The sequence below is a fragment of the Vipera ursinii genome (genome assembly GCF_947247035.1).
Source record: "Vipera ursinii genome assembly, chromosome: 8".
NCBI lineage: Eukaryota > Metazoa > Chordata > Lepidosauria > Squamata > Viperidae > Vipera > Vipera ursinii.
This window is the reverse complement of record NC_139519.1, coordinates 20004360-20025311: the sequence shown is the minus strand read 5'-3', so window position 1 is coordinate 20025311 and position 20952 is coordinate 20004360. Positions and strand designations below refer to the sequence as shown.

Genomic DNA, 20952 nt, shown 5'->3' with positions numbered 1-20952 from the left:
TTTCTTGGATATGCGGTCCTCGGCTTACGACCACAATTGCACCCAACGTTTCTGCCGCTAAGCGAGACATTTGTTAAATGAGTATTGCCCCATTGGATGACCTCCCTCCCTCGCCACATTCTTTTTGTGCGGTCCTCGGCTTACGGCCACAATTACACCCAACGTTTCTGCCGCTAAGCGAGACATTTGTTAAGTGAGTTTTGCCCCATTGGATGACCTCCCTCCCTCGCCACATTCTTTTTACGGGAATCGCTGCAGTTGTTAAGTCAGCCACACTTAACCTTGGCTTTCCCGTTGACGTTGCTTGTCAGAAGGTCCCAAAAGGGGAATCACCTGACCCTGGGACACTGCAGCCATCATATATGTGAGACGGGTGATAAGCGGCTGAATTTTGATCATGTGAGCATGAGGATGCTGCAGCGGTCGTAAGTGCGAAAACGGTCAACGTCACTTTTTCCAGTGCCATTGTAATGTCGAATGGTTACTGAAAGAATTTTATCTGGTAAAAGTCAAGGATTCCCTCTAAACCCAGAATCCCAGTTAGGCCAAGAAGCATGCTAATGTTGGCTCTCTGCAACACCCTTAACCTCTTGCCCTACTGGTTGGTAGCTTTTTGCAGATTTTTAGGTTGCATTCATTGGGCCTTCAAAGTCTCTGGTGTGAACTTTGGGGAAATGCTGGTTGCTGATTCTTGTGGATCTGTAGACTATTTAAACGGAAAGGGATGAGTTTAAAAAAGGGTCAGCTGAGATGTTCCAGAGAAGGCTGATCCAGATGGGAAGAGCTTCTCTGGACTCAGATAAAAAGTGGCGTAATCAGGTCCCTACATCAGGGGTCTTCAAACGTGGCCCTTTTATGACTTGTGGACTTCAACTCTCAGAATTCCTCAGCCAGGCCTGGCTGAGGAATTCTGGGAGTTGAAGTCCACAAGTCATAAAAGGGCCACGTTTGAAGACACCACCACCCCCCGCCCTACATCTTTCTGGTCTTTGGGGCAAACTCTTGCATCCAGGTTTAGCTATGGTTAAGCGCAACCCAGCACAGTTGGAAATAAATCTTCATTCACAAGAGGTATGTATGTCATTTATTAGATCTCAGTAAGGGATAAAGGGAAGGCTTTGGTCAACTGTACTGCATTCTAGGTTTTTTTTCTCACTCCGTTACACCAGCATGGCCTTGATAGACAATATAGGAGGAGACATGGCCACAGAGAGCATCAGTGGAAAAGCTGTTAGACAAGCTTGACTTTTGACAGCTCCTGAAAAGTCACTTCCTTATACCCCTTTAAAAAAAAACTTCTTAAATAGACACATGGCATTTTGGCTTAGATGTGATCATTCTTGTTTGGCTAATTCTGTATCCCGTTCAGGTAATTCTCAAAACTTAAAAACCACTTGTTTAGTGACTGTTCGAAAGGGACTCGTGACCACTTTTCACACTTAAATGACCGTTGAAGCATCCCCACGGTCATGTGATCCAAATTCAGATGTTTGGCAACTGGCTCACGTGAGGTGACAGGTTCTCACCTCTTGTGACCTTCAGATGAACAAAGTCAGTGGAGAAGCCAGATTCACTTAGCAACCGAGCTGCTGACTTAACGACTGCAGTGATTCATTGAACAGTTGTAGCAAGAAGGGTTGTAAAATGGGGCAAAATTCACTTAACAACTGTCTTGTTTAACAACAGACATTTTGGGCTCAATTGTATTCCTGTAGTCCTCTCCCTATCCAACTTAAGAGATTTTGGCTATTGTCAACAGAGCAAGGAGTAAAGGCTGGATTGTTAAGGCAGAAGAAGAGAGTGTAAAGCAGTTCTGTGCGTCTTCCAAGATAACTCGGTGGCTATGATGTTACCAGGAATTGAACTCAGCTTTACTTTTGGCACCGTGGGTTTTGCAGTGCCTGCCTAGATCTTAACTGAAGCACATCTTTCTTTTCCCTGGAAAGAGTCAACTCAACAAGCATCAAGCATCTTGGCTTGGGTGAGTTGGCCACGTTCTAGTAGCAATAACTGTTGCTGCTACTCTTCTTTATGGCTATTCTTTGTAAAAAAAAAATGCCTCGAATTCAGGGTCCCCTGGCAATAATGTCAGAGCAAGTGTTGTTCCTGGATCTTCTCACTCAAAGAGAGCAGAAGAATACGAGGAAACAGATTGATCGCCAAGTTGCAATCGGCTTACGTTCCAGGCAGGATGAGAGAGTTGGAAGAGCTTCTTGTAAAAACTCCTAGCAAGGAAGGAGTTGTAAAGAGCCAGTTCTTTATATCTGAGTGTTAAAACCCCTATTGCATACAGAAAGTCCACCCCTAGAGAAGTTAGCCCTTGTTCTGTACCCAATGCCAGTCCTTCAACATCTATCAAATGAGGGTGTCCTTCACCTTAAAATCGCTCCGCCAGTGACATGGCGGCCTTAAGCCTCTTTTCCACGGCTGGGAGGACCAACTGGCTGATTGAGCCTGTTCTAAATCTCTCCCAATGATCTGATACTGTGGCAACGTCCAGAGGAGAAAAAGCAGATGACCGAAAAAGGACTTGCTAGGGAAGGAAGGCGTATCCCCGTCTGTGAAAAGGCAGGCCTGCCCCCTTACGTAACACAAGAGCGATCCTTTTTTTGGTGGCTACTGATAGTAAAGAGATGGTTGGAGCAGCCAGCCAAGAAATGAGATCATTGGCAGCTAAGAAAAGATTTTTTCAGCCTGGGTGGGCTCTCGGCTCGGTCTGTAAACAATCCCTTTTGGTCCAATCCAGACATTCTGCTGTCGTTGCTAGCAAAATGCCTGTCTTCAGAAGAGGAGCAGTATGCAGAGAAGGGCCCCCGCCTCCCCCCACCCTGGAATTTTCTTTACTGTACCTCTTTACTTTCTGGCATGAGGGTAGCCATTGTAGGGGAGGCTGTGGAGATATGCGCTAAATCCGTGGGCGATGGCAGCTATTAAAAAAACAAACTTGGGTCGTCTCATCTCTTACATCTACACAGCTTGGTCCTGGCTTCTGTTTCTGGGCCACATTGCAGTTCGATGGAATGCCAGGAACGCATGTCTGTCTGGGGATAGATTTAAGATCTTTACCCACTTCTGTCATGGGTGAAAAATCTAGGCCTTTGGGGAAGGCGTATCGGGAATCTTTTGATATTTGTTTGCTAAAGACAAGCCAAAGCATTTCCTGGCTATTAAAGGCATTCGTAGCCCATCAGGTGAGCAGGCTGTAAGCATCCCAACCATCTCAGCCGCGCTCTGTAAGCCTCTGAGTCAGCTGGGAGATAAAAATACAGATCCCAGCAGCCCCAAACACGAGGTAGTCTGCCATTCCTCACGGGGTTTTCTGCCCTAAAATCCTCCCCTTTGGCAGGTAGGTGGGGTTCAGTTCTTGGAGGTTTTTGAGAAGGGCCTGGAGCGTCACTGTTCTAAGAAGGCTTAATGGGTATTTCTAGGCATTGCAGAGGGCTTGGCTAGAGGATCCTTGTGGGTTTTCCAACGCGTTTATTCTAGGAAATGGGACAGCCCCGAAAAAAGGAATAATAGCAGTGCATCAGTTGATGCCTGAAGAAGGAGAAAGTAATGGTCTAGGATTCTGGTCCTCACATAGCAAGACAGAACCAGGTTCTAGGTTTCCCAAGGAAAGCCCCGATGGCTTTCAAGGAAAGGCTAAAAGGTTTTGTCTGATAGAACGGTGAGATCCATTGTGGAAGGAAGAGGCACACGTTAAGAGAATGTGTAAATCAGAGGTCTTCGGACTTGGCCCTTTTATGACTTGCGGACTTCAACTCCCAGAATTTCTCATCCAGCGTGCCTGGCTGAGGAATTCTGGAAGTTGAAGTCCGCAAGTCATAAAAGGGCCAGGTTTGAGGACCTCTGGTGTAAACCTTTGAGAAAGTAGACACTTGGTGACAAGAAGTAGGGTTGGGAGCTGAGAATCACAGCCCTTGACTTCTTCTACAAGAGGAAAGACATCTTCGTTGCTTGGCCAGGAACCTTTAGGAGGCAACTGAGAAACAAAAACAAAAAAATTACAGCCAGCTAGAATTAATCCCAATATTGGAGCTTTTCTCAAAATCTCATGGATAACCCAAGAATTGGGCAGGAGGGGGAGAGAAGGTGGCGTTACTTATGGGTATATGAAAATAAACAAAGGTTTGAAACCCATTTGATGTAGCACTAGCACTAGCATTTAGACTTATATACTATTTCACAGTGCTTTACAGCCCTCTTTAAGTGGTTTACAGAGTCAGCATATTGCCTTCAATGGTATGGATCTTTGTAGGCTAATGGTCTTCAATTTATTTATTTATTTTTCACCTTAACCTTCTCTGTGTAGCCCTGAGAACGAGAAGAATGTCTCCATTGCCAGTTCCAAATTGGAGTAGAACGGATAGATGTGGTTATGGGCCACAAAGGTCTTGAGACCCCATCATCATTTTGCAGGAAGCAGTGGGTGTAGATTTTAGGAGTATACAAAAGGTGTTGATCTTGGAAGAGAACTTTTAAAGAAGTCCAGAATATTCTACTTCCTTCTAGATTAGAACTTTCCCAGAGATCCTTTGATGGCTTCCAGAATTAAAAATAGACACTTCTTTCCTCCTCCTTGCAGCTGTCTAGGACTCATACTCTTCTTCTCATTTTGCCGATTCCTTTTGGGCGATTGTCTTTCGTTTCTGCTTGCAAACGAGAGGGAATTGGCAAAGCTAGGTGCAGTGTTTACATTAATATTGATACTTGTTCCTGTCTGACACCAAGTCAGATAAGGAAGTTAATAAAAAAGAAAGAAAATTAAGGGGGAAACTACAGCCTTTCTTTCTTAAGCAGGCTACATCACTCTCTCCCAGCTTGGAGCAACATATGCTGGACAATAGTCCCCATCATTCTTAGTCAACATGACTAAGAATGATGGGGACTGTAGTCCAACATATCTGGATGGTGCCGGTGTGGGGGGAAGACTCTTGAATCCAGTTTTGAGCTATTCCAGTTTGGGCTCCGCGTTTTAATAAGCGTGACACCCCTTTGCCTGTCCTCTGCCTTCCCTGATCTTCCCAAGTGACATCTGAGTCCTGGAACTATGCAAACTGTTAATCCAGAGATAAAGAGAATATGTCTGGACACATCCGAGCTGTCTGCACTTGGAAATCTGAGCAGGGTTCAAGCAGAGAAGCCTCTTGGGCAAGGAGGGGGGGGCAGGAATGGGGAGTTTGGATTGGTGTGTTTTAAAGGGTCAGTGTCCCATTTCCAAACAGGATTTAAAATAAACCCAGAAACATCTTTAATTTGGCCATTTAAAGTCCGCGAGCTGTAATTGGTCTCACTTGCTTTCTCCCAGACCTTTTGATGTGACACGGATGCATAGTTTTGCAGACCCAAGTTGTTGTTGTTGGCTTGCACACAGGTGCCCAGGTCCCTCCTCCTCCTCCTCACCCCCGCTCTGGGTGTTACGTAGCCTGCTCCCTGTCGCTGCAGTCATCCATGACCACATTTTCTCTTTATAGATCTGCTTGTAAAAATTATCGTTTTCTCCTTTACGGTACCAATCAGTGGTGGGGAAAAATAATAATCTTGCAATCCTCCAGCAGACACGTTAAGTTTAGAAAATAACCCTATCCCCCCCCCCCACTCCCTCTGCCCCAATTTCTACTTCAGGTTGCCAATCAGTGCACAGAACTAACGTACCGGGGCAGAGCGATTTTAGCAGTTGTTCCCAACCTTTTGTTTTATGTAGCCGTATCTCATCCCTGAGAGATGGCTTTGAAAGAGCAGCGGTGGGAGCCAGGATCCATAACGTGGTGCCCCTGGGCCACCAAGGAAATGTGACCACCTCGCCAAATAAAATTAAGGCTATTGAGCGCACAATTCCTGGAATTTAACTGCACTTGCAGTTTGAGGGAACTGGGGAGGTCTTGTTTCCAAGTCGGTAGACAGCATTTGCCATTTAAAATCTTCATGCTTCAGGAAGCGGAATTTGCCATTTTAGATCTCCACGGTTCATAAAAGAAATGGAAGAAAATTGCCCAGGCTTAGGGGGGGGGGGAGAAGAAGTTTTAAAAAAAACAAACCATGGGTTTAGCCGCCTGTGGTTTTCCACCAGTGTAGAAATTTGTGCTTGTAGGCACCAGAGGGCACCGCTTGTCCTGTTGTAAATCAGAATAAGCTGACGTGCAGAGCAGTGCAATTCAGACAGGAGAATTTAAGCACAGATGTAGCCAGTGGTGGGATTCAAATAGGTGAACAACCGGTTCTCTGCCACTTCCGGAAGTCCATTCTGGGCCTGGGCAACAAAAAAAAATTAGCTACCGGTTCTACTGAACCAGTGCGAACCGGCTGAATCCCACCACTGGATATAGCTCTCCATTGAGCTGCTGATCTATTCTATCAGCTATATTTCTTCCAGGAAGAAAGAAAAAAAATAAATGCTTCCCTCTTTTCTAGTGTTGCCAAAACTTCTTTTCAACACAGGAACTTGCAGTGGACTATTAATTTCTCGTATTTAGAGGGGTTGGAAAGGACCCATGGAACAAATGCAGAAGTTGCTTTGATAGCCTACAGTTGTGTTTCCCAGCCTTGGCCATTTTAAGATGTGTGGACTTCACGCTGGCTGGGGAATTCTGGGAGCTGACATCCACACATCTTAAAAGGGCTACCTTGCAATCTTTTGAGTGGGAGGAGGGGGGCTCCGTGGTATCCGAAGCAGAACATCCAGATTCAGTCACAGCTTTGTTCCATACAGTATTAACCTTGTGAACTCTCAAGCATCCTCCTTCCGTTACGTATTCAAGATGGCGAGTGATTAATACTTATATGTAAGGGTGTAGGTCTATTCATATGTTGCATATAGTATGTTTAAATGTGTGTTATGTATGGGTACACCTTGAGAGCAAGCAACTAAATTTCATTTTTAATGTGTGCCGTTGTGCCCACAGTAAAAAAAATGACAATAATGGTTATCTAATCTAATTTAATCTAGCCAAGGTTGGGAAAATATTGCCCTACAGGATATAGAAAAGGTAAAACTTTTTGTTACGTTGCATGGCAGGTTAATGGACTGGAAAGTTAGGGATGGGGATAGTGCGGGAGATAACTTTATCTGAACATTTGGCTTCATGAAAAGCCTTAAAACAGGGTGCCCAACCTTGGCAACTTTAAGACCTGTGGGCTTCAACTCCCAGAATTCTTGGCAACTTCTAGAGCTGAAGTCCACAAGTCTTAAAATTGCCAAAGTTGAACACTCCTGTCTTAGAGGACTGTTGTCACTGTCTTGCTGAAAAGAACCTTGGCCACTTGAAGACCTCTGGACTTCAACTCCCAGAATTCTTGGCGACTTTAAGGCTTGTAGAGTTGAAATCCGCAAGGCTTAAAGTTGTCAAGGCTGGACACCCTGGTCTTAGAGGTTGTTTTCACTATCTTGCTGGAAAAAACCTTGGCACCTTTAAGGCTTAAGGACTTCAACTCCCAGAATTCTTGGCTTCTGGAATTACAGCTCACAAGTCTTAAAGCTGCCAAGCTTAGACACCTCTGCCTAAGGGTATTTGTCTCACCGTCTTGCTGAAAAGAAAAGAAAAAAAGGAAGATAGATTTGTAATTCAAAGGCAGATTGGGTTCTTAGTTATACCAGATTATTGATCTCATGCTGTTATAGTAATGATGCTTCAGCAACTGTTCTAGATCTGGTTCTAGGTTTGAAGAACTGTCCTAGGCAGAAATGTTTCAGCATCTTGAAAGAGCACTGGGCTGGACAAAGATATCCTCACCAATACAAGATGTGACACACAGGGATTCCTTCTCGATACGACCATCGGAGCAGGAAATAAAATACTTTCAGGGTTGGAACTTTGCAAGATAAATGTGAAAGGGAATATTATATCTGACATAGAAACCCAGGTGATGAGCCAAAACAGATGATTCCTAAGGAGCTTTGCTACTTTCAAGGAGAAACTTACAATTCCAGGACTTGGCTCAAATAATACATCTTGCAGGTGGAAAGCGTTAGGCCGATGGATCCAAACCATACGATAGTCTTCAGATTGAACGTAGCCTAATAAATCAGTCCAATTTACTTGCTCCTAATAATTAAGTGGATTTCTAGAAGGGGAAGTGGGTCAAGTTACATTGTAATTTTATAGGGTAATTTTTATTAGATTATAGGCACACATTCTGCAGATAATTGGCAGGAAACCGAGAAACGCTTGTTCAAGACGGCTGCTGATGCTAAGGCAGATATTATACTACACAATAGCGTAGCACTGGGACTTTCCGGAAGCGAGGAAAGATGAGGGTTAGAAATAACTGAAGGCTGAGGATTCAGGCAGGGTGATAGGGGAGCACAGCTGTTTCTGGGCTGGGGGGGGCACTCGTGGTCATTGGGTAGCATGCCAGAGGTACGCTCCAAAAGTTGTAAAAGAGGCCAGGTCTATAGCCAAGTTAGACTTGGTTTCATTTATGTTAACTGTAGTTGCAGAATAGTAATGTCTGTAATAATCTACCCCTTTCATACGCTTTTAATTTCTGGAATCGATTGGGAGCTGATTGCAACATTATTTGGCTGGTGCACGTGAACCCAGGTTCTCAAATTATGCCTAGTTAGCTGTTTTGGTTTTGACATCGGCGGTGCCATAGTGCCTCCTATAATTCCAAAAATGTAGCCAAGGGGAGCTAAAGACCTGCTGTGCAAGACGGCTAGCAAAAGCCAACCATCTGCCACATTGGATGTAGTCCTTCTATTGTATGCAAGATTACAGTTGATGTTCTACAAATGGCAATTGCATGTAGCTGACTGCCACACACACACACACACAAGGATCAGCCTATTTCCCAAAGCATCAAAAGGCAAGACAAGAAACAATGGATGGAAACTAACCAAGGAGAGAAACAACCTGGAATTAAGGAGAAACTTCCTAATAGTGAGAACTATTAACCAGTAGAACAACTTGCCTTCAGAGGTTGTGGGTGCTCCCTCACTGGAGGCTTTTAAGAAGAGACTGGACAAGCCACTTGTCTGAAATGGTATAGGATTTCCTGCTTGAACGGGGTTGGACTAGAAGACCTCCAAGGTCCCTTCCAACTCTACCTATTCTGAAATTTTGTCCTAGCAATACTTTTGTTTTCCTATTAAGAACTCATTAACTAGAACATTCAATGGAGGACATATAAAGAGTGGCAGTGAGATGAGATGGGGAGAATTACTCGTCTTTTACATCCTCATCTCTCTTGATTTTTTTTTAAATCACCATTTTTTTCTCTGTTGTGTTTCTTCTCAGAAAGCCTGCGTTAAAACCAATGAAATAGGCCCACCAGCTCTCTAGAATTTCTGATACATAATTTACTGTGGAAACATTCGGGAGCCATTATGAAAGAATTCCAGCGACTGTTGTAATGAAAATCAGCCTTTACAATGAATTCCCAATTCATATTCTTGCAACTATTTTTCCCTTCCCCCAAATGCATGGATCATCTGTCTGGTTTGATCTGATCTGATAACAGGTTGTTTTAAGCGAGAAGAATTGTAGCTGTTGCTCCTAATTTCAATCCACTTTTTTTTTGCACTGTTGACGTAGTGAATGCACCACTGCAAGAGCATAGGGTTTAAATTGCAAAGATAACTTTGCCCAGAACTCATATTTGTGTCATGTTCTCCTGATCTCACCTGTGCGCAGGTGAAACTAGCTCAGTTGGGGAAACGTCTCTCAAATGTATGGGCCATTCATGCGTATCTCATTTTTCTTCTGCCCAAGATGCTTAGGCCAGCTTCTCGTGGTTGAGCAAAGCTTGTGTTGTCCAGCCATGTAGCGGTCTCAAGAAAGTTCCACACCCATTTGCACTCTGATCCACTCTGATAAATACAGATCAATCCCGAAATTGCCTCAACAACTTCTCAAGAGAGCTAACAACCGGATGGCTGCAAAGAATACGATATCCTTCCATCCCTCACCAGTGTGTTAGAACTGGAGACGTTTCTTGGATGAAAAGCAAAATGTTTTCGAAGGGAAAAACCCAAGAAAGTCCAGTTTCCTTTTTTGGAAAAGCACCTTTGGGACAACCACGACCTGGATGATTGAGAATCTCCATAGACAACTCAGGCATTTCATCAATCGTTAGATGGGTTGGGTTGGGTTGGGCACTCCACTACTCCCAAGTTCCACCCCTTCCCAGCTACTCCATTCAAGCTCTTTCCTTTGCAGCTGTTCATTCCCAGCACCACCATAATCCGCTCTTTGCCCTTACTACAATGGAGGTCATTCCCCACTGAGGTGAAGTCACTGAGGACAATTGAGCTCCCAGTTACCACGGCAACTCCTACATCGCCATGGCTGCCACTACACCCTCTACAATTGAGCACACCCACCCCTCCCCAACTCCTTGCCGAGTCTCAAGATTGTTTGGCAGTGGGGGGGAAGGACCGGCGAAGCTAGTTAAGCCAAGTTGGGTGGCCAGTTTAATTAGCTCTCCACCCAGGAACTCTGTGCTGAGGAAGGCAGGGTCGATAGACTGCTGTTACTTGTTGAATGAGAATATGAGTGGGAAGATTTTGCCCCCAAACCAGAGGGGAAACGGGATGGCGTCGCCACGCTGAATGGTGTGATCTTGCTCTGAAAAATCTCACTCTTTTCAGGAAAAGCTACCTCCTGCTACGTAGGATTGCAGTCTGTGAAGCAAAGGAGGGGGGGAGGGGGGAAATACAGGTAGTCCTTGACTTGTGACCACAGTTGAGCCCAAAATTTCTGTGGCTAAGTGAGACATTCGTTAACAAGTGAGTTTTGCCCCATTTTTTACGACCTTCCTTGCCACAGAAGAGCAACTAAGATGATCAAAGACCTGGAGACCAAAACATATGAAGAACGGCTGCAGGATTTGGGTTTGGCCAGTCTAAAGAAAAGAAGAAATGGAGACATGATAGCAACATTCCAGTATCTGAGGGCTTGCCACAAGGAAGAGGGGGTCACTTTGTTCACCAGAGAAACCAGAGGGCAGGATGAGAAACAGTGGTTGGAAACAGATCAAGGAAAGAAGCAACCTGGAATTATGGAGAAACTTCCTGACAGTGAGGACAATTAACCAGTGGAACAGAAGTTGCCTCCAGAAATCGTGGGCGCTCCAATACTGGAGATTTTTAAAAAGAGGCTAGTCACTTGTCTGAGATGACATAGGTTCTCCAGCTTGAGCAGGGGGCTGGACTAGAAGACCTCCAAGGTCCCTTCCAGCTCCTAGTCTACTCTATTCAGTCGTTAAGTGAATCTGGCCTACCCATTGACTTTGCTTCTCAGAAGTTCACAAACGAGATCTTCATGACCTTGGGACACTGCAGCTGTCATAAATACGAGTCAGTTGCCAAGCATCTGAATTTTGATCATGTGACCATGGATATGCCATGACAGTTGTAAGCGTGAAAAACAGTCGTATAAATCACTTCTTTTCCAGTGATGTGGTAATTTTGAGCAGTCGCTAAATGGACTCTTGTAAGTCGTCGACTATCTGTTCCATAAGCAACTGTTTTTGTTATATTCCACGAGGATGTCCAGTTGTCCGCCATATTGATCTGTCTTAAGTTTGATTTCTGAGGGACCATGTGGAGAAATCAAAGGTTAGCCTGCCAACATTAAAGGCACCTTAAGTCTTGCTGTTGCTTTTAATGATTAGGCTCCAAGTCTCTGGAAATACTGATGTAGATTTCTGACATTGATATTAATGAAACATGGAGATGCAACAGTTTCCATCATTTAAGGCAGAGGTAGGCAACCTTGTCTCTTTTATGACTCATGGACTTCAAGTCCCAGAATTCCTGAGCCAGCATGTGACTCAGGAATTCTGGGAGTTGAAATCCATGAGTCATAAAAGAGACGAGGTTGCCTACCCCTGATTTAAGGCATGTCTTTTGTCACCCATGTGCTCAGTTTAATGACTTCTTCTGTGGTTAGGCCAAATAACCGTTTGGTTCTAAACAGGCAAGTTGTTGTTTGAGGAATCCCCATAAACTATATCTACTGATACTTGTTAGCGGTCCTGTTTTGAACTGGAGCTTTCAGAGAATGTCTTCTCCAAAGCCAGAACTGCATGGATCAGGACCTTTCTTCTCTTCTTCTGAGCACCAGAAGATTAAGGGAAGGTGAATGGAGGTGAAGCCTCTGAACTTAGGACACCTTGTGTTCAAGTTCCTACAGCTGTTGGCACCTGCAGCTGCATCTCCCAGGGACCACAAGCCAAGGACGTCAGCGCTGGAGTTTCTCCGGGTCAGCCTGGCTCCTGTGCAATGCCAGATGTAACCTGTCCATTGTCATGGCCAAAACTTTCTGCCTTCATTCCAGAAGTTCTCATTTTCTGGGCAGGGAAGTCTTCTCTGCACCGTGTACAAGAACATTTGCCTTGGCTCCCCATTCTTCAAGTTACGTGGTGTTGAGGACAGCCTGCGTCACGTTGGCAGGTGCGCAGCAATCAATATCCAGAGGTGTTTCTGCTTGCAACAGATAGGGTGGGTTGTGAAACCCTAGTAAAAAGGAAGAGCTTTATTTAAGACAGATGAGTAGCCCCACACGTAAACAATGTGGAGGTTTATCTGCTGGCTTCCCCTTAAATCATTTCTTGAGGGAATTGGCAGTAGGCAATTGCAAGACCAAAGATATCTTGTTTTCAAAAACAGGTCTGTTGGCTCTTCCCTTGTTTAGCCCAGATGCAAGAGACTTGGATTATGGAGTGGGCTGTCTGTAATCACGGGGGGGGGGGGAATCCTGCAAGCCCGCTGACTGCTATTTACGTGATGCTCCTTTTCGTAAGAGATAAATCAATTAAATGTAAAAAAAACAGCTAGAATAGGACGTGTACATTGCTTGTTAAACGTTCGCTGCAGGCTTTGGTTAGATTCTTATTTTAAAGGCATTGTTTAAATTTTTAAAGAGGCTGAAACATGAACTGAGTATGACTGGTCTAACAAAGAGAAGGACTAGGAGATGATAGCGGTCTTCCAATATTTGGGGAGCTGCCACAGGGAGATGGGGGTCAATCTGTTCTCCAACCGTCATAAATATGAATCAGTGGCCAAGCCTCTGACTTTTGGTCACGTGACCGGGTGTGTGTGTGTGCAACGGTCATAAGTGTGAAAAATGATCGTAAGTCACTTTTTTCCAGTGCTGTTGTAACATTGAATGGTTACTAAACGAATTGTTGTAAGTCGGGGACTAAATTGTACTTGCTTCCAAAACTGGGCAGCATTATTAGGAGGAGCTGTGCAAAAAAGGAAGGGTTGCTATTGACCCCTGAAGCCAGGAGATAAATCCTTCTAAATAGAGGACAGGCTTGGGTGCAAAGAGTTTATTGTCCTTCTGAGGCTCCGTTGGAGCCTTGTGAATCAAATCAAAGATGATTTTAGATAAGGAACTTCCTCCAATCATTAAAACACCAATTCTGTGGCCAATGAAACTTGTACCTTATGGAGTGCCTGCGGTTTTGTTCCACAACTCCATACCTGCCCCCACCATCCTGCTTTGCAAGAAAGGTTTAGAGCAGGGGTAGGCAACCTTGGCTCTTTTATGACTCATGGACTTCAACTCCCAGCATTCCTGAGCCAGCCGTGCTGAGGGGAAAGAGAGAGGTTTCCAGGCTGAGCCATGCTGGCTCAGGAATTCTGGGAGTTGAAGTCCACAAGTCATAAAGTGGCCTAGGCCAGGGGTAGGCAACCTTGGCTCTTTTATGACTCATGGACTTCAACTCCCAGCATTCCTGAGCCAGCTATGCTGAAGTGCACGAATCATAAAAGAGCCAAGGTTGCCTACCCCTGGTTTAGAGCATGCCGGTCAGTTGCCTTTGGCCCTGGCTCCCCTTTAACCTAAGGGAAAAGTAGATTCAGGCGTAAGGTTTGGGTCCTTCCTTCCAGGTCTAAGCTGGCAAAGCCATCCCCATGCATTTCTCCACTAGGTTTTGGGATCAGAAAAGATTGGACATCTGCTAAACAAAGCCTCCATTGGCCTGGTTTGCAGCCAGGGTACAGGACGCAATGTTCAGGGTTTATACCGTTGTAAACTTCTGCAGGGCAGAAGGCAGGAACAATTCACGTAAAATATTGGACCGTTCTCGGCAAATCTTGGCTGGCTCTCTCAAAAAGTTCCAACCTCCTTCATATATCTACTGATTTATAGGCTGCTTAATTTGGGGAAGGCTTGTATTTGCCTCCCTTGAAAAATACTTAGCAACTTGTTCGGCTGCGGGTTTTATTACTCTGCGCAAGGCTGCTAGCTCCCCGTTTTTCCAGCAAGAGTGAAAAGGCAGGAATTAACAACGGGAAATTAGCACAGAAGAATGCCGAGCGTGGGCGATCTTGCTTAATAAAATAAATGCCAAGGAAATGAAGTTCATAGATTTTATAGAAAGGGGAGTCATCAGGATTTCTTGTGAAAGCACAGCTGCTTTCGCAGCCCAGGCGGCATATGGACAATCCTCGACTTACCTCAATTGGGGATTAGAACATCCGTTGTTGAGCCGTGTCATTTTGTGCGTCGCGCCTGATCTTACGGCCTTTTTTGCCACGGTTGATAAGGGAATCACGTGGGTGTTAATTGAATCCACCCCCTCCCGTTGACTTTGTTTGTCGGAAGCCTAGCAGCTGTTTTGCCTTATGAAAGCTTTAGTGAGCCGTTGTCAACATATCATGAAGTTTGGGTAGATTTAGCCGATGGAAATTGATTGATTGATGGCATGCCACTAGAAGTTGAAGATGCTGCTTTTCTGCCTTTTGTTTTTATTTGAGCGCCATCTGGTTCAAAATTGCTCAGATCCAGTGTGGTCATGTTCTGTTTTGATGGACGAGACAAGGCTCAAAGGGGGGGGGGGTGTTTCCTCTTTTTATAGACACAATCGAGTGTATTTTTGCTCGCCTGTTTGCTCCGAAAATACTTTCTCAAGCACCTCCAAAGTCAGTCCTCCTATGTCTGGGTCCTCTGTGTGTTCTTCTTTGGGATTTGTTTATTGTCTGCGATGTGTCCGCTATCAAATGCAGAGGCAACTGTTCTAACCTAATGCATCGGGGCTGGTTAGAGAGACGTGTTAACAGAATAACCGAGTTGGAAGGGAGCGTGGAGGTCTTCCAGTCCAACTCCCCGCTCAGGCAGGAGACCCTGTAACATTTCAGACTAATGGTTGTCCCATCTCTTCTTGAAAACGTCCAGTGTTTGAACACCCACAACTTCTGGAGACAAGTTGTTCCACTGATCAATTGTTCTCACTCTCAGGAAATTTCTCCTTTCTTTTAGCTTGGTTGCCTCCTTGACTAGTTTCTATCCATTGTTTCTTGTTTTGCCTTCAGGTGCTTTGAAGCTGCCAGGGCATCTCTCCCTCCCTCTCCCTCCCCCCCTCTCCTTCCCTCTCTCTCTCTCTCTTTTTCCCCCTCTCTCCCTCTCCCTCTCTCTTCCTCTCCTCTCTCTCCCTCTCCCTCTCTCATTTCGTTCTACAGGTTTGCACTCTTGAACCTGAAAGCATCCACTTGCTCCTACAGTTCCCTTCCCTTATTTGTATTTTCTCCCCTACAGGTGGGTTGAAGTCCAGGTAGACAACTTGACCTGCACCCAATATTGGGTGCAATATCTTCGGCTGCTCCAGGAATCCATTTGGCCTGGCGGAGTCTTGCCCGCGGTACCCAAACCACTCAGGACAGAAGAGCAGAAGGCTGAGACTAAGGAACAGGCCCTGCAGATTCTCATGGCAGTACTGCCTGGTGGGTGGAGCCCAGACATAAAGGGTTTCCTCCTTGTAGAGAGTCATGGGAATGGCCTTGAGGGACAACCCTAATGCCATTCCCTGATCCCTGGGGAAGGTAATAGTTTTAGGAAGAGACACAATCTGTCCCCCCTCCCTTTCAGGGTCATTGGGGGAGGGGAAGGAAAACATAATCAAACTTGCAAGATAATCAGAGAAAAGAAAAGATAATAGAGCTATCTCACTAGCACTGATGATATTACCTAGTTGGGTCATGAAACATCTGCAAGAAGGCCACCAAGCTCAGAGAGCACCAGGGACCTCACAGTTCACCCCTGAGCTGCAAATATTCTTTTCTATTGAGATTATCTCAATACAGCTTAATTCTAGTCTTCTAGAGTCTCTTTAGGGGACGAGGTGGCTCAGTGGGTTAGGACGCTGAGCTTGTCGATCAGATGGTCGGCAGTTTGGCGGGTTGAATCCCGAGTGCCACGTAACAGAGTGAGCGCCTGTTACTCGGTCCAGCTTCTGCCAACCTAGCAGTTCGAAAGCACGTAAAAATGCAAGTAGAAAAATAGGGACCACTACGGTGGGAAGGTAACAGCGTTCCGTGCGCCTTTGGCGTCTAGTCATGCCGGCCACATGACCACGGAGACGTCCTCGGACAAGCGCTGGCTCTTCGGCTTTGAAACGGAGATGAGCACTGGCCCCTAGAGTCGGAAACGACTAGCCCACATGTGCGGGGGAACCTTTACCTTTACCTTTAGAGTCTCTTTCCCAATCTAGGGAATCCCCAAGAGCTAACACAACTTTCAAGAGAAATAGAGCTGAACGAAATGATAGAAAGCCTATCATCCATGAACATGCAAAATTGCTCCCAAGTGGGCTCTTTCTTGGCTACAATTCACCCCCATCATTTCTTTTTTTTAAATCCAGCATGCTAAATAATAATAATAAAAAAACATAATCATGCCCATCAAATGGGCCTCTTGGTTTGAAAACTCCCCTGCAAAAGGTGTCCTGTTGATTTCTTCAGCTCAGCATTTTTTTTTAAAAAAAACATGTTATTTATGTGTACGCTGAAAAGGCATACCATACACAGCACACGTTTCTTTTAAAACATGAAAAAGAAAAATCACAAGAAACACATAAAACATCAGTGCTCCACAACATTAAAAGGACTGGTGAAAAATTGTTTTGAATCTCTTCCTAAGCAAAGGACGGCTTGTTCCATAACACGGGCTCAGCTCTGGAGAAAGCAGAATTAATCATTGATGTCAAAACACTGATATTTCCCTAAATGTGCCCTGTGTTGTCTATGGAGATTCTCAGTCATCCAGGGTCACGGTTGTCCCAAAGGTGCTTTTTCAGGAGGCAGCTGGACATTCTTGTTTCTCTTTGAAGACATTTCGCTTCTCATTTAAGAAGCTTCTTCAGTTCTGACTGGAGGGTGGGGAATGGAAGGATTTATATTCCTTGCGGACAGCTGGTCATTTGCCTTCTTTCAAAGAGCTGTTGAGACCACTTGGAGGTTGATCTGTGTCCTCAAGGTCATCTCGGTAGGGTGTGGAGCCTTCTTGGAACTGCTGAAAGGATTGGAGATAGATGATGTCGTATCCCTCCCCCTCTGTTGAGAGAGGGCTGTTCAATTTTGACCTAGATGGCCTCTTTGACCCCTCTTTCAAACCAGCGGTCCTCTCTGTCCAAGATGTGGACTTAGCTGTCTCCAAAAGAGTGGCTTTTGTCTTTTACATGCAGATGGACTGCTGAGTCTTCTCCTGATGGGTTTGTTCTCCTATTCTTCTCAAACAAGAAACTCCAGTGGCCTCTTGAAAAAAAAACAACAAAAAGCATGTTTGGGATGTCCTGTGTTGTATTATACTGCTACCATTTTTTTTCTTGTGAATTCATACCAGTCTCTGATTCCCACAGAGTCACTCCAAGAATTTTTAGGTATCAATAAATGTCAACAATGCTGGAGCCTTGTCTTAGAATCCATGCAGCATCCAAGCATCAACAGGTAATTTTTCGCTGTATGATATCAAGGTAGGAAAATGAGTCACTATTTTCACTGGGCAGAGCCACTGGATAAAATAACAAGTGGCCCTCAGCTTAGGACTACAGAACTCTCATCAGTAAGACATGCGGTCACTAAGTGAGTGCTTTTCCACGTTTTTTGCTGCGTCCTTAAATGAATTTGGCTTCCCTTGTCAACTTTGCTTGTTGGAAGCCAACTAGGAAGGTTGTGAATATAACCTTAGAACCATAGAACATAGAATAATAGAGTTGAAAGGGATCTTGGAGGTCATCTAGTCCAACCCCATGCTCGAGCAGGAGAGTCTATACTAGAGGTCTTCAAACTTGGCCCTTTTATGACTTCTGGACTAGTCCACAAGTCATAAAAGAGCCGTGTTTGAAGACCCCTGGTCTATACCATGTCAGATAAATGGCTGTCCAGACTCTTCCCGAAAGCCACCAGTGATGATGGGGCACCTGTAACTTCTGGAGGCAAGCCGTTCCACTGGTCGATTGATTTCACCCTTCCTTAGGAAATTTCTAGTTCTAAGTTGCTTCTCTCCTCGGATCAGTTTCCATCCGGTGGTTCTTGTCTTGACTTCTGGTGCTTTGGAAAATGGGTTTTTGGCAGCCCCTCCAAGTGCAGGATGCTGCAACCGTTGTAAATCCGTGCCAGTTGCCAAGTATCTGATTTCTCATCCTGTTACCGCCGGCTGAGAAGCTGCAATGGTTATTAGTGCATGTGTCAGCCCTAGGTCCCTTTTTTTTCCAGTGCCATCCTAATTTCGATCAGTCGCTAGACAAATTGTCGTAAAGCGAGGACTACCTCTAGCACGGGATCTTGAGAGAGAAAATGGAATGCTAGGTTTAGCAAGTAAGGCAAGACCGACCAAGGGAGGGCTTCCCAGTAATCTAAATAAAGTGACACTATAAAATGTCACTGAGCGGTGGCTCAGTGGGTTAGGACGCTGAGCTTGTCGATCAGAAGGTCGGCAGTTTGGCAGGTCGAATCCTGAGTGCCGCGTAGCAGAGTGAGCGCCTGTTACTCGTCCCAGCTTCTGCCAACCTAGCAGTTCGAAAGCATGTAAAAATGCAAGTAGAAAAATAGGGACCACTACGGTGGGAAGGTAACAGCGTTCCATGCGCCTTTGGCGTCTAGTCATGCCGGCCACATGACCACGGAGACGTCCTCGGACAAGCTCTTCGGCTTTGAAACGGAGATGAGCACCGGCCCCTAGAGTCGGAAACGACTAGCACACATGTGCAGGGGAACCTTTACCTTTACCTATAAAATGTCACTCCCCAGCTCGATGTTGGCTGTTAATGTGATGTGTTAAAGTCCTAGCATCTCTTTGAGTATGAGATTAGCGGGCCTCCTACAAACAGTTGACAGTATCTAGAAGGCTTTGGCTGATCTTGAAAAAGCAAAGCAGGTTGAGATTGATTTAGTCCTCTGATAGGAAACCAGCTGAGAAAGAAAAGTGTTGTGGAAGAAGACAGAGGCCACCTCTATATTGTGGCCAAGAAAACTACCTGGCTTTTATTTCATAGGTGATGATGTCTTGACCTTATTATTCAAAAAACCACACTCATTAAGCCATTTCTAATACTAGAGGGTTTGTCTCCTTGGATATTCGTACTTGGAATCTACTGTCATGTTGGTTTCAAAATCCCTCTTTCTTTTCAGGCATGTCATTTACTCCCTTATGGACATCCTGGTGGAGTTTTTGATCCCCGATTCCCAGATGGAGGCAGCACAAACAACATCACTAATGACTTCAGTCTGTGGAGCAGCTGAAAGAGCTAGTACTTCAACACGTTAATTCAGGGGTCTTCCATTCAGGCACACTGGCTGAAGAATGGTGGGAGTTGAAGCCCACAAGTCATAAAAGGGCCAGGTTTGAAGACCCCTGTGTTAATTCATACCCTGAGGCAAAGCCCTAGGCATGATCTCATATGACACGTTGCTGTTGGTCTGATCCAGGAGCTGTTGAAGAAGGACCAATAGATAAAATTCCTGTAAAGGGTGTTCCAGAGCTATTTCTGCACAATAAAATAGTATCGGAGGAATAGCAAAGGAGTTCAGAATGAGGAGAAATAACCTTTTAAATGTGAACAATCTGGAGAATAGGATAAGACTTTTATCTACATTCCTGGAGAGATGTAATTTTACTTTCTGCATGTTTTAATTTACAGGAAGTCTTGGTGCTCCCAATGTACTTATATGGGCATTCCATGATATGACCTCTCTCTTTTTCCTTCCCAACATAGCCACTCCAATGAGCAGCAAACAGCAGTTAATCCCCCCCCCCTTTTTTGCTTTCTATTTTGTACATCATGTAACTGTCCTTGAAATTTACAGTATTCCTGGAATCTCAGAATTACCAAGTGAAGGTTTGATTGTTTTCCAACAATGATGTAAGTGGCTCAAGTCTTTTGTGTCTGGAGAGACAACAGAACACAACTCAGTCATTTTGCAGCCCCTCAACTGGCTTTGAAGAAGTGGACTGTATTGCTATTTGTTTAACCATATGGGGATGCTATTACTCATTTAGATAACTGGGATGGCTTGCACTTTTTTTATGATGGACTTGCTGCAAAGGCCAAACCAAATTGCACGAGTGTAGATCGGGGGTCTTCAAACGTGGCCCTTTTATGACTTGTGGACATCAGCTCCCAGAATTCCACAGCCAGGCATGCTGGCTGAGAAATTCTGGGAGTTGAAGTCCACAAGTCATAAAAGGGCCAAGTTTGAAGACCCCTGGTGTAGCTCAGCCATATATAGATGCACCCAACCGAGGGTGTAAGAGGTGTTTGTGGATTCTTAAGTGTGGAGTTCTTCTTTGGTTTGTCAGTCTAGGTTCAAGTTTGTTTGCAGAGGAGGAACTCGCTGAATTGAATACATGTCAAAATTAAAGTTGGTGTTTGTCTACATCTTGTGTGATTTTTCTGTTGACATGTTTGGAAAGATACAAAGATCACCCAGAGTAAATATCTATGGAGATTCTCAGTCATCCAGGTCATGGCTGTGCTGACTGAACTCAAGAAGCTTCTTGGATGAGGAGCGTAATGTTTACAAAGAAAACAACAACAGTCCAGCTACCTTTTGGAAAAAGGCACCTTTGGGATTAGCCAGAGTAAGGAAAACATCTACCTCTCTTGTGAGTGAACATTTGATAATTTTCAATGCCTGTTGAGTTTAAAAGAAGGACATGCCTGCAGTTAGTGCAGGTTCGAGTCCCACCAGGCTCAAGGTTGACTCAGCCTTCCATCCTTCCGAGG

The 20952-nt window shown here is 44.9% G+C and overlaps 1 protein-coding gene across 1 annotated transcript in view; it reads left to right on the top strand.

Moving 5' to 3' along the window:
* SNX19 (sorting nexin 19) overlaps positions 1–20592 on the top strand; it is a 34158-nt gene extending 13566 nt beyond the window's left edge. Inside the window, exons 9-11 of the mRNA XM_083368613.1 lie at positions 15489–15673; positions 17587–17674; positions 19358–20592. Of these exons, the coding sequence (XP_083224739.1) occupies positions 15489–15673; positions 17587–17674; positions 19358–19493 (409 nt within the window). The 3' untranslated portion in view covers positions 19494–20592. The remainder of the gene's footprint in view (positions 1–15488; positions 15674–17586; positions 17675–19357) is intronic.
* The last annotated feature ends 360 nt before the right edge of the window (positions 20593–20952 follow it).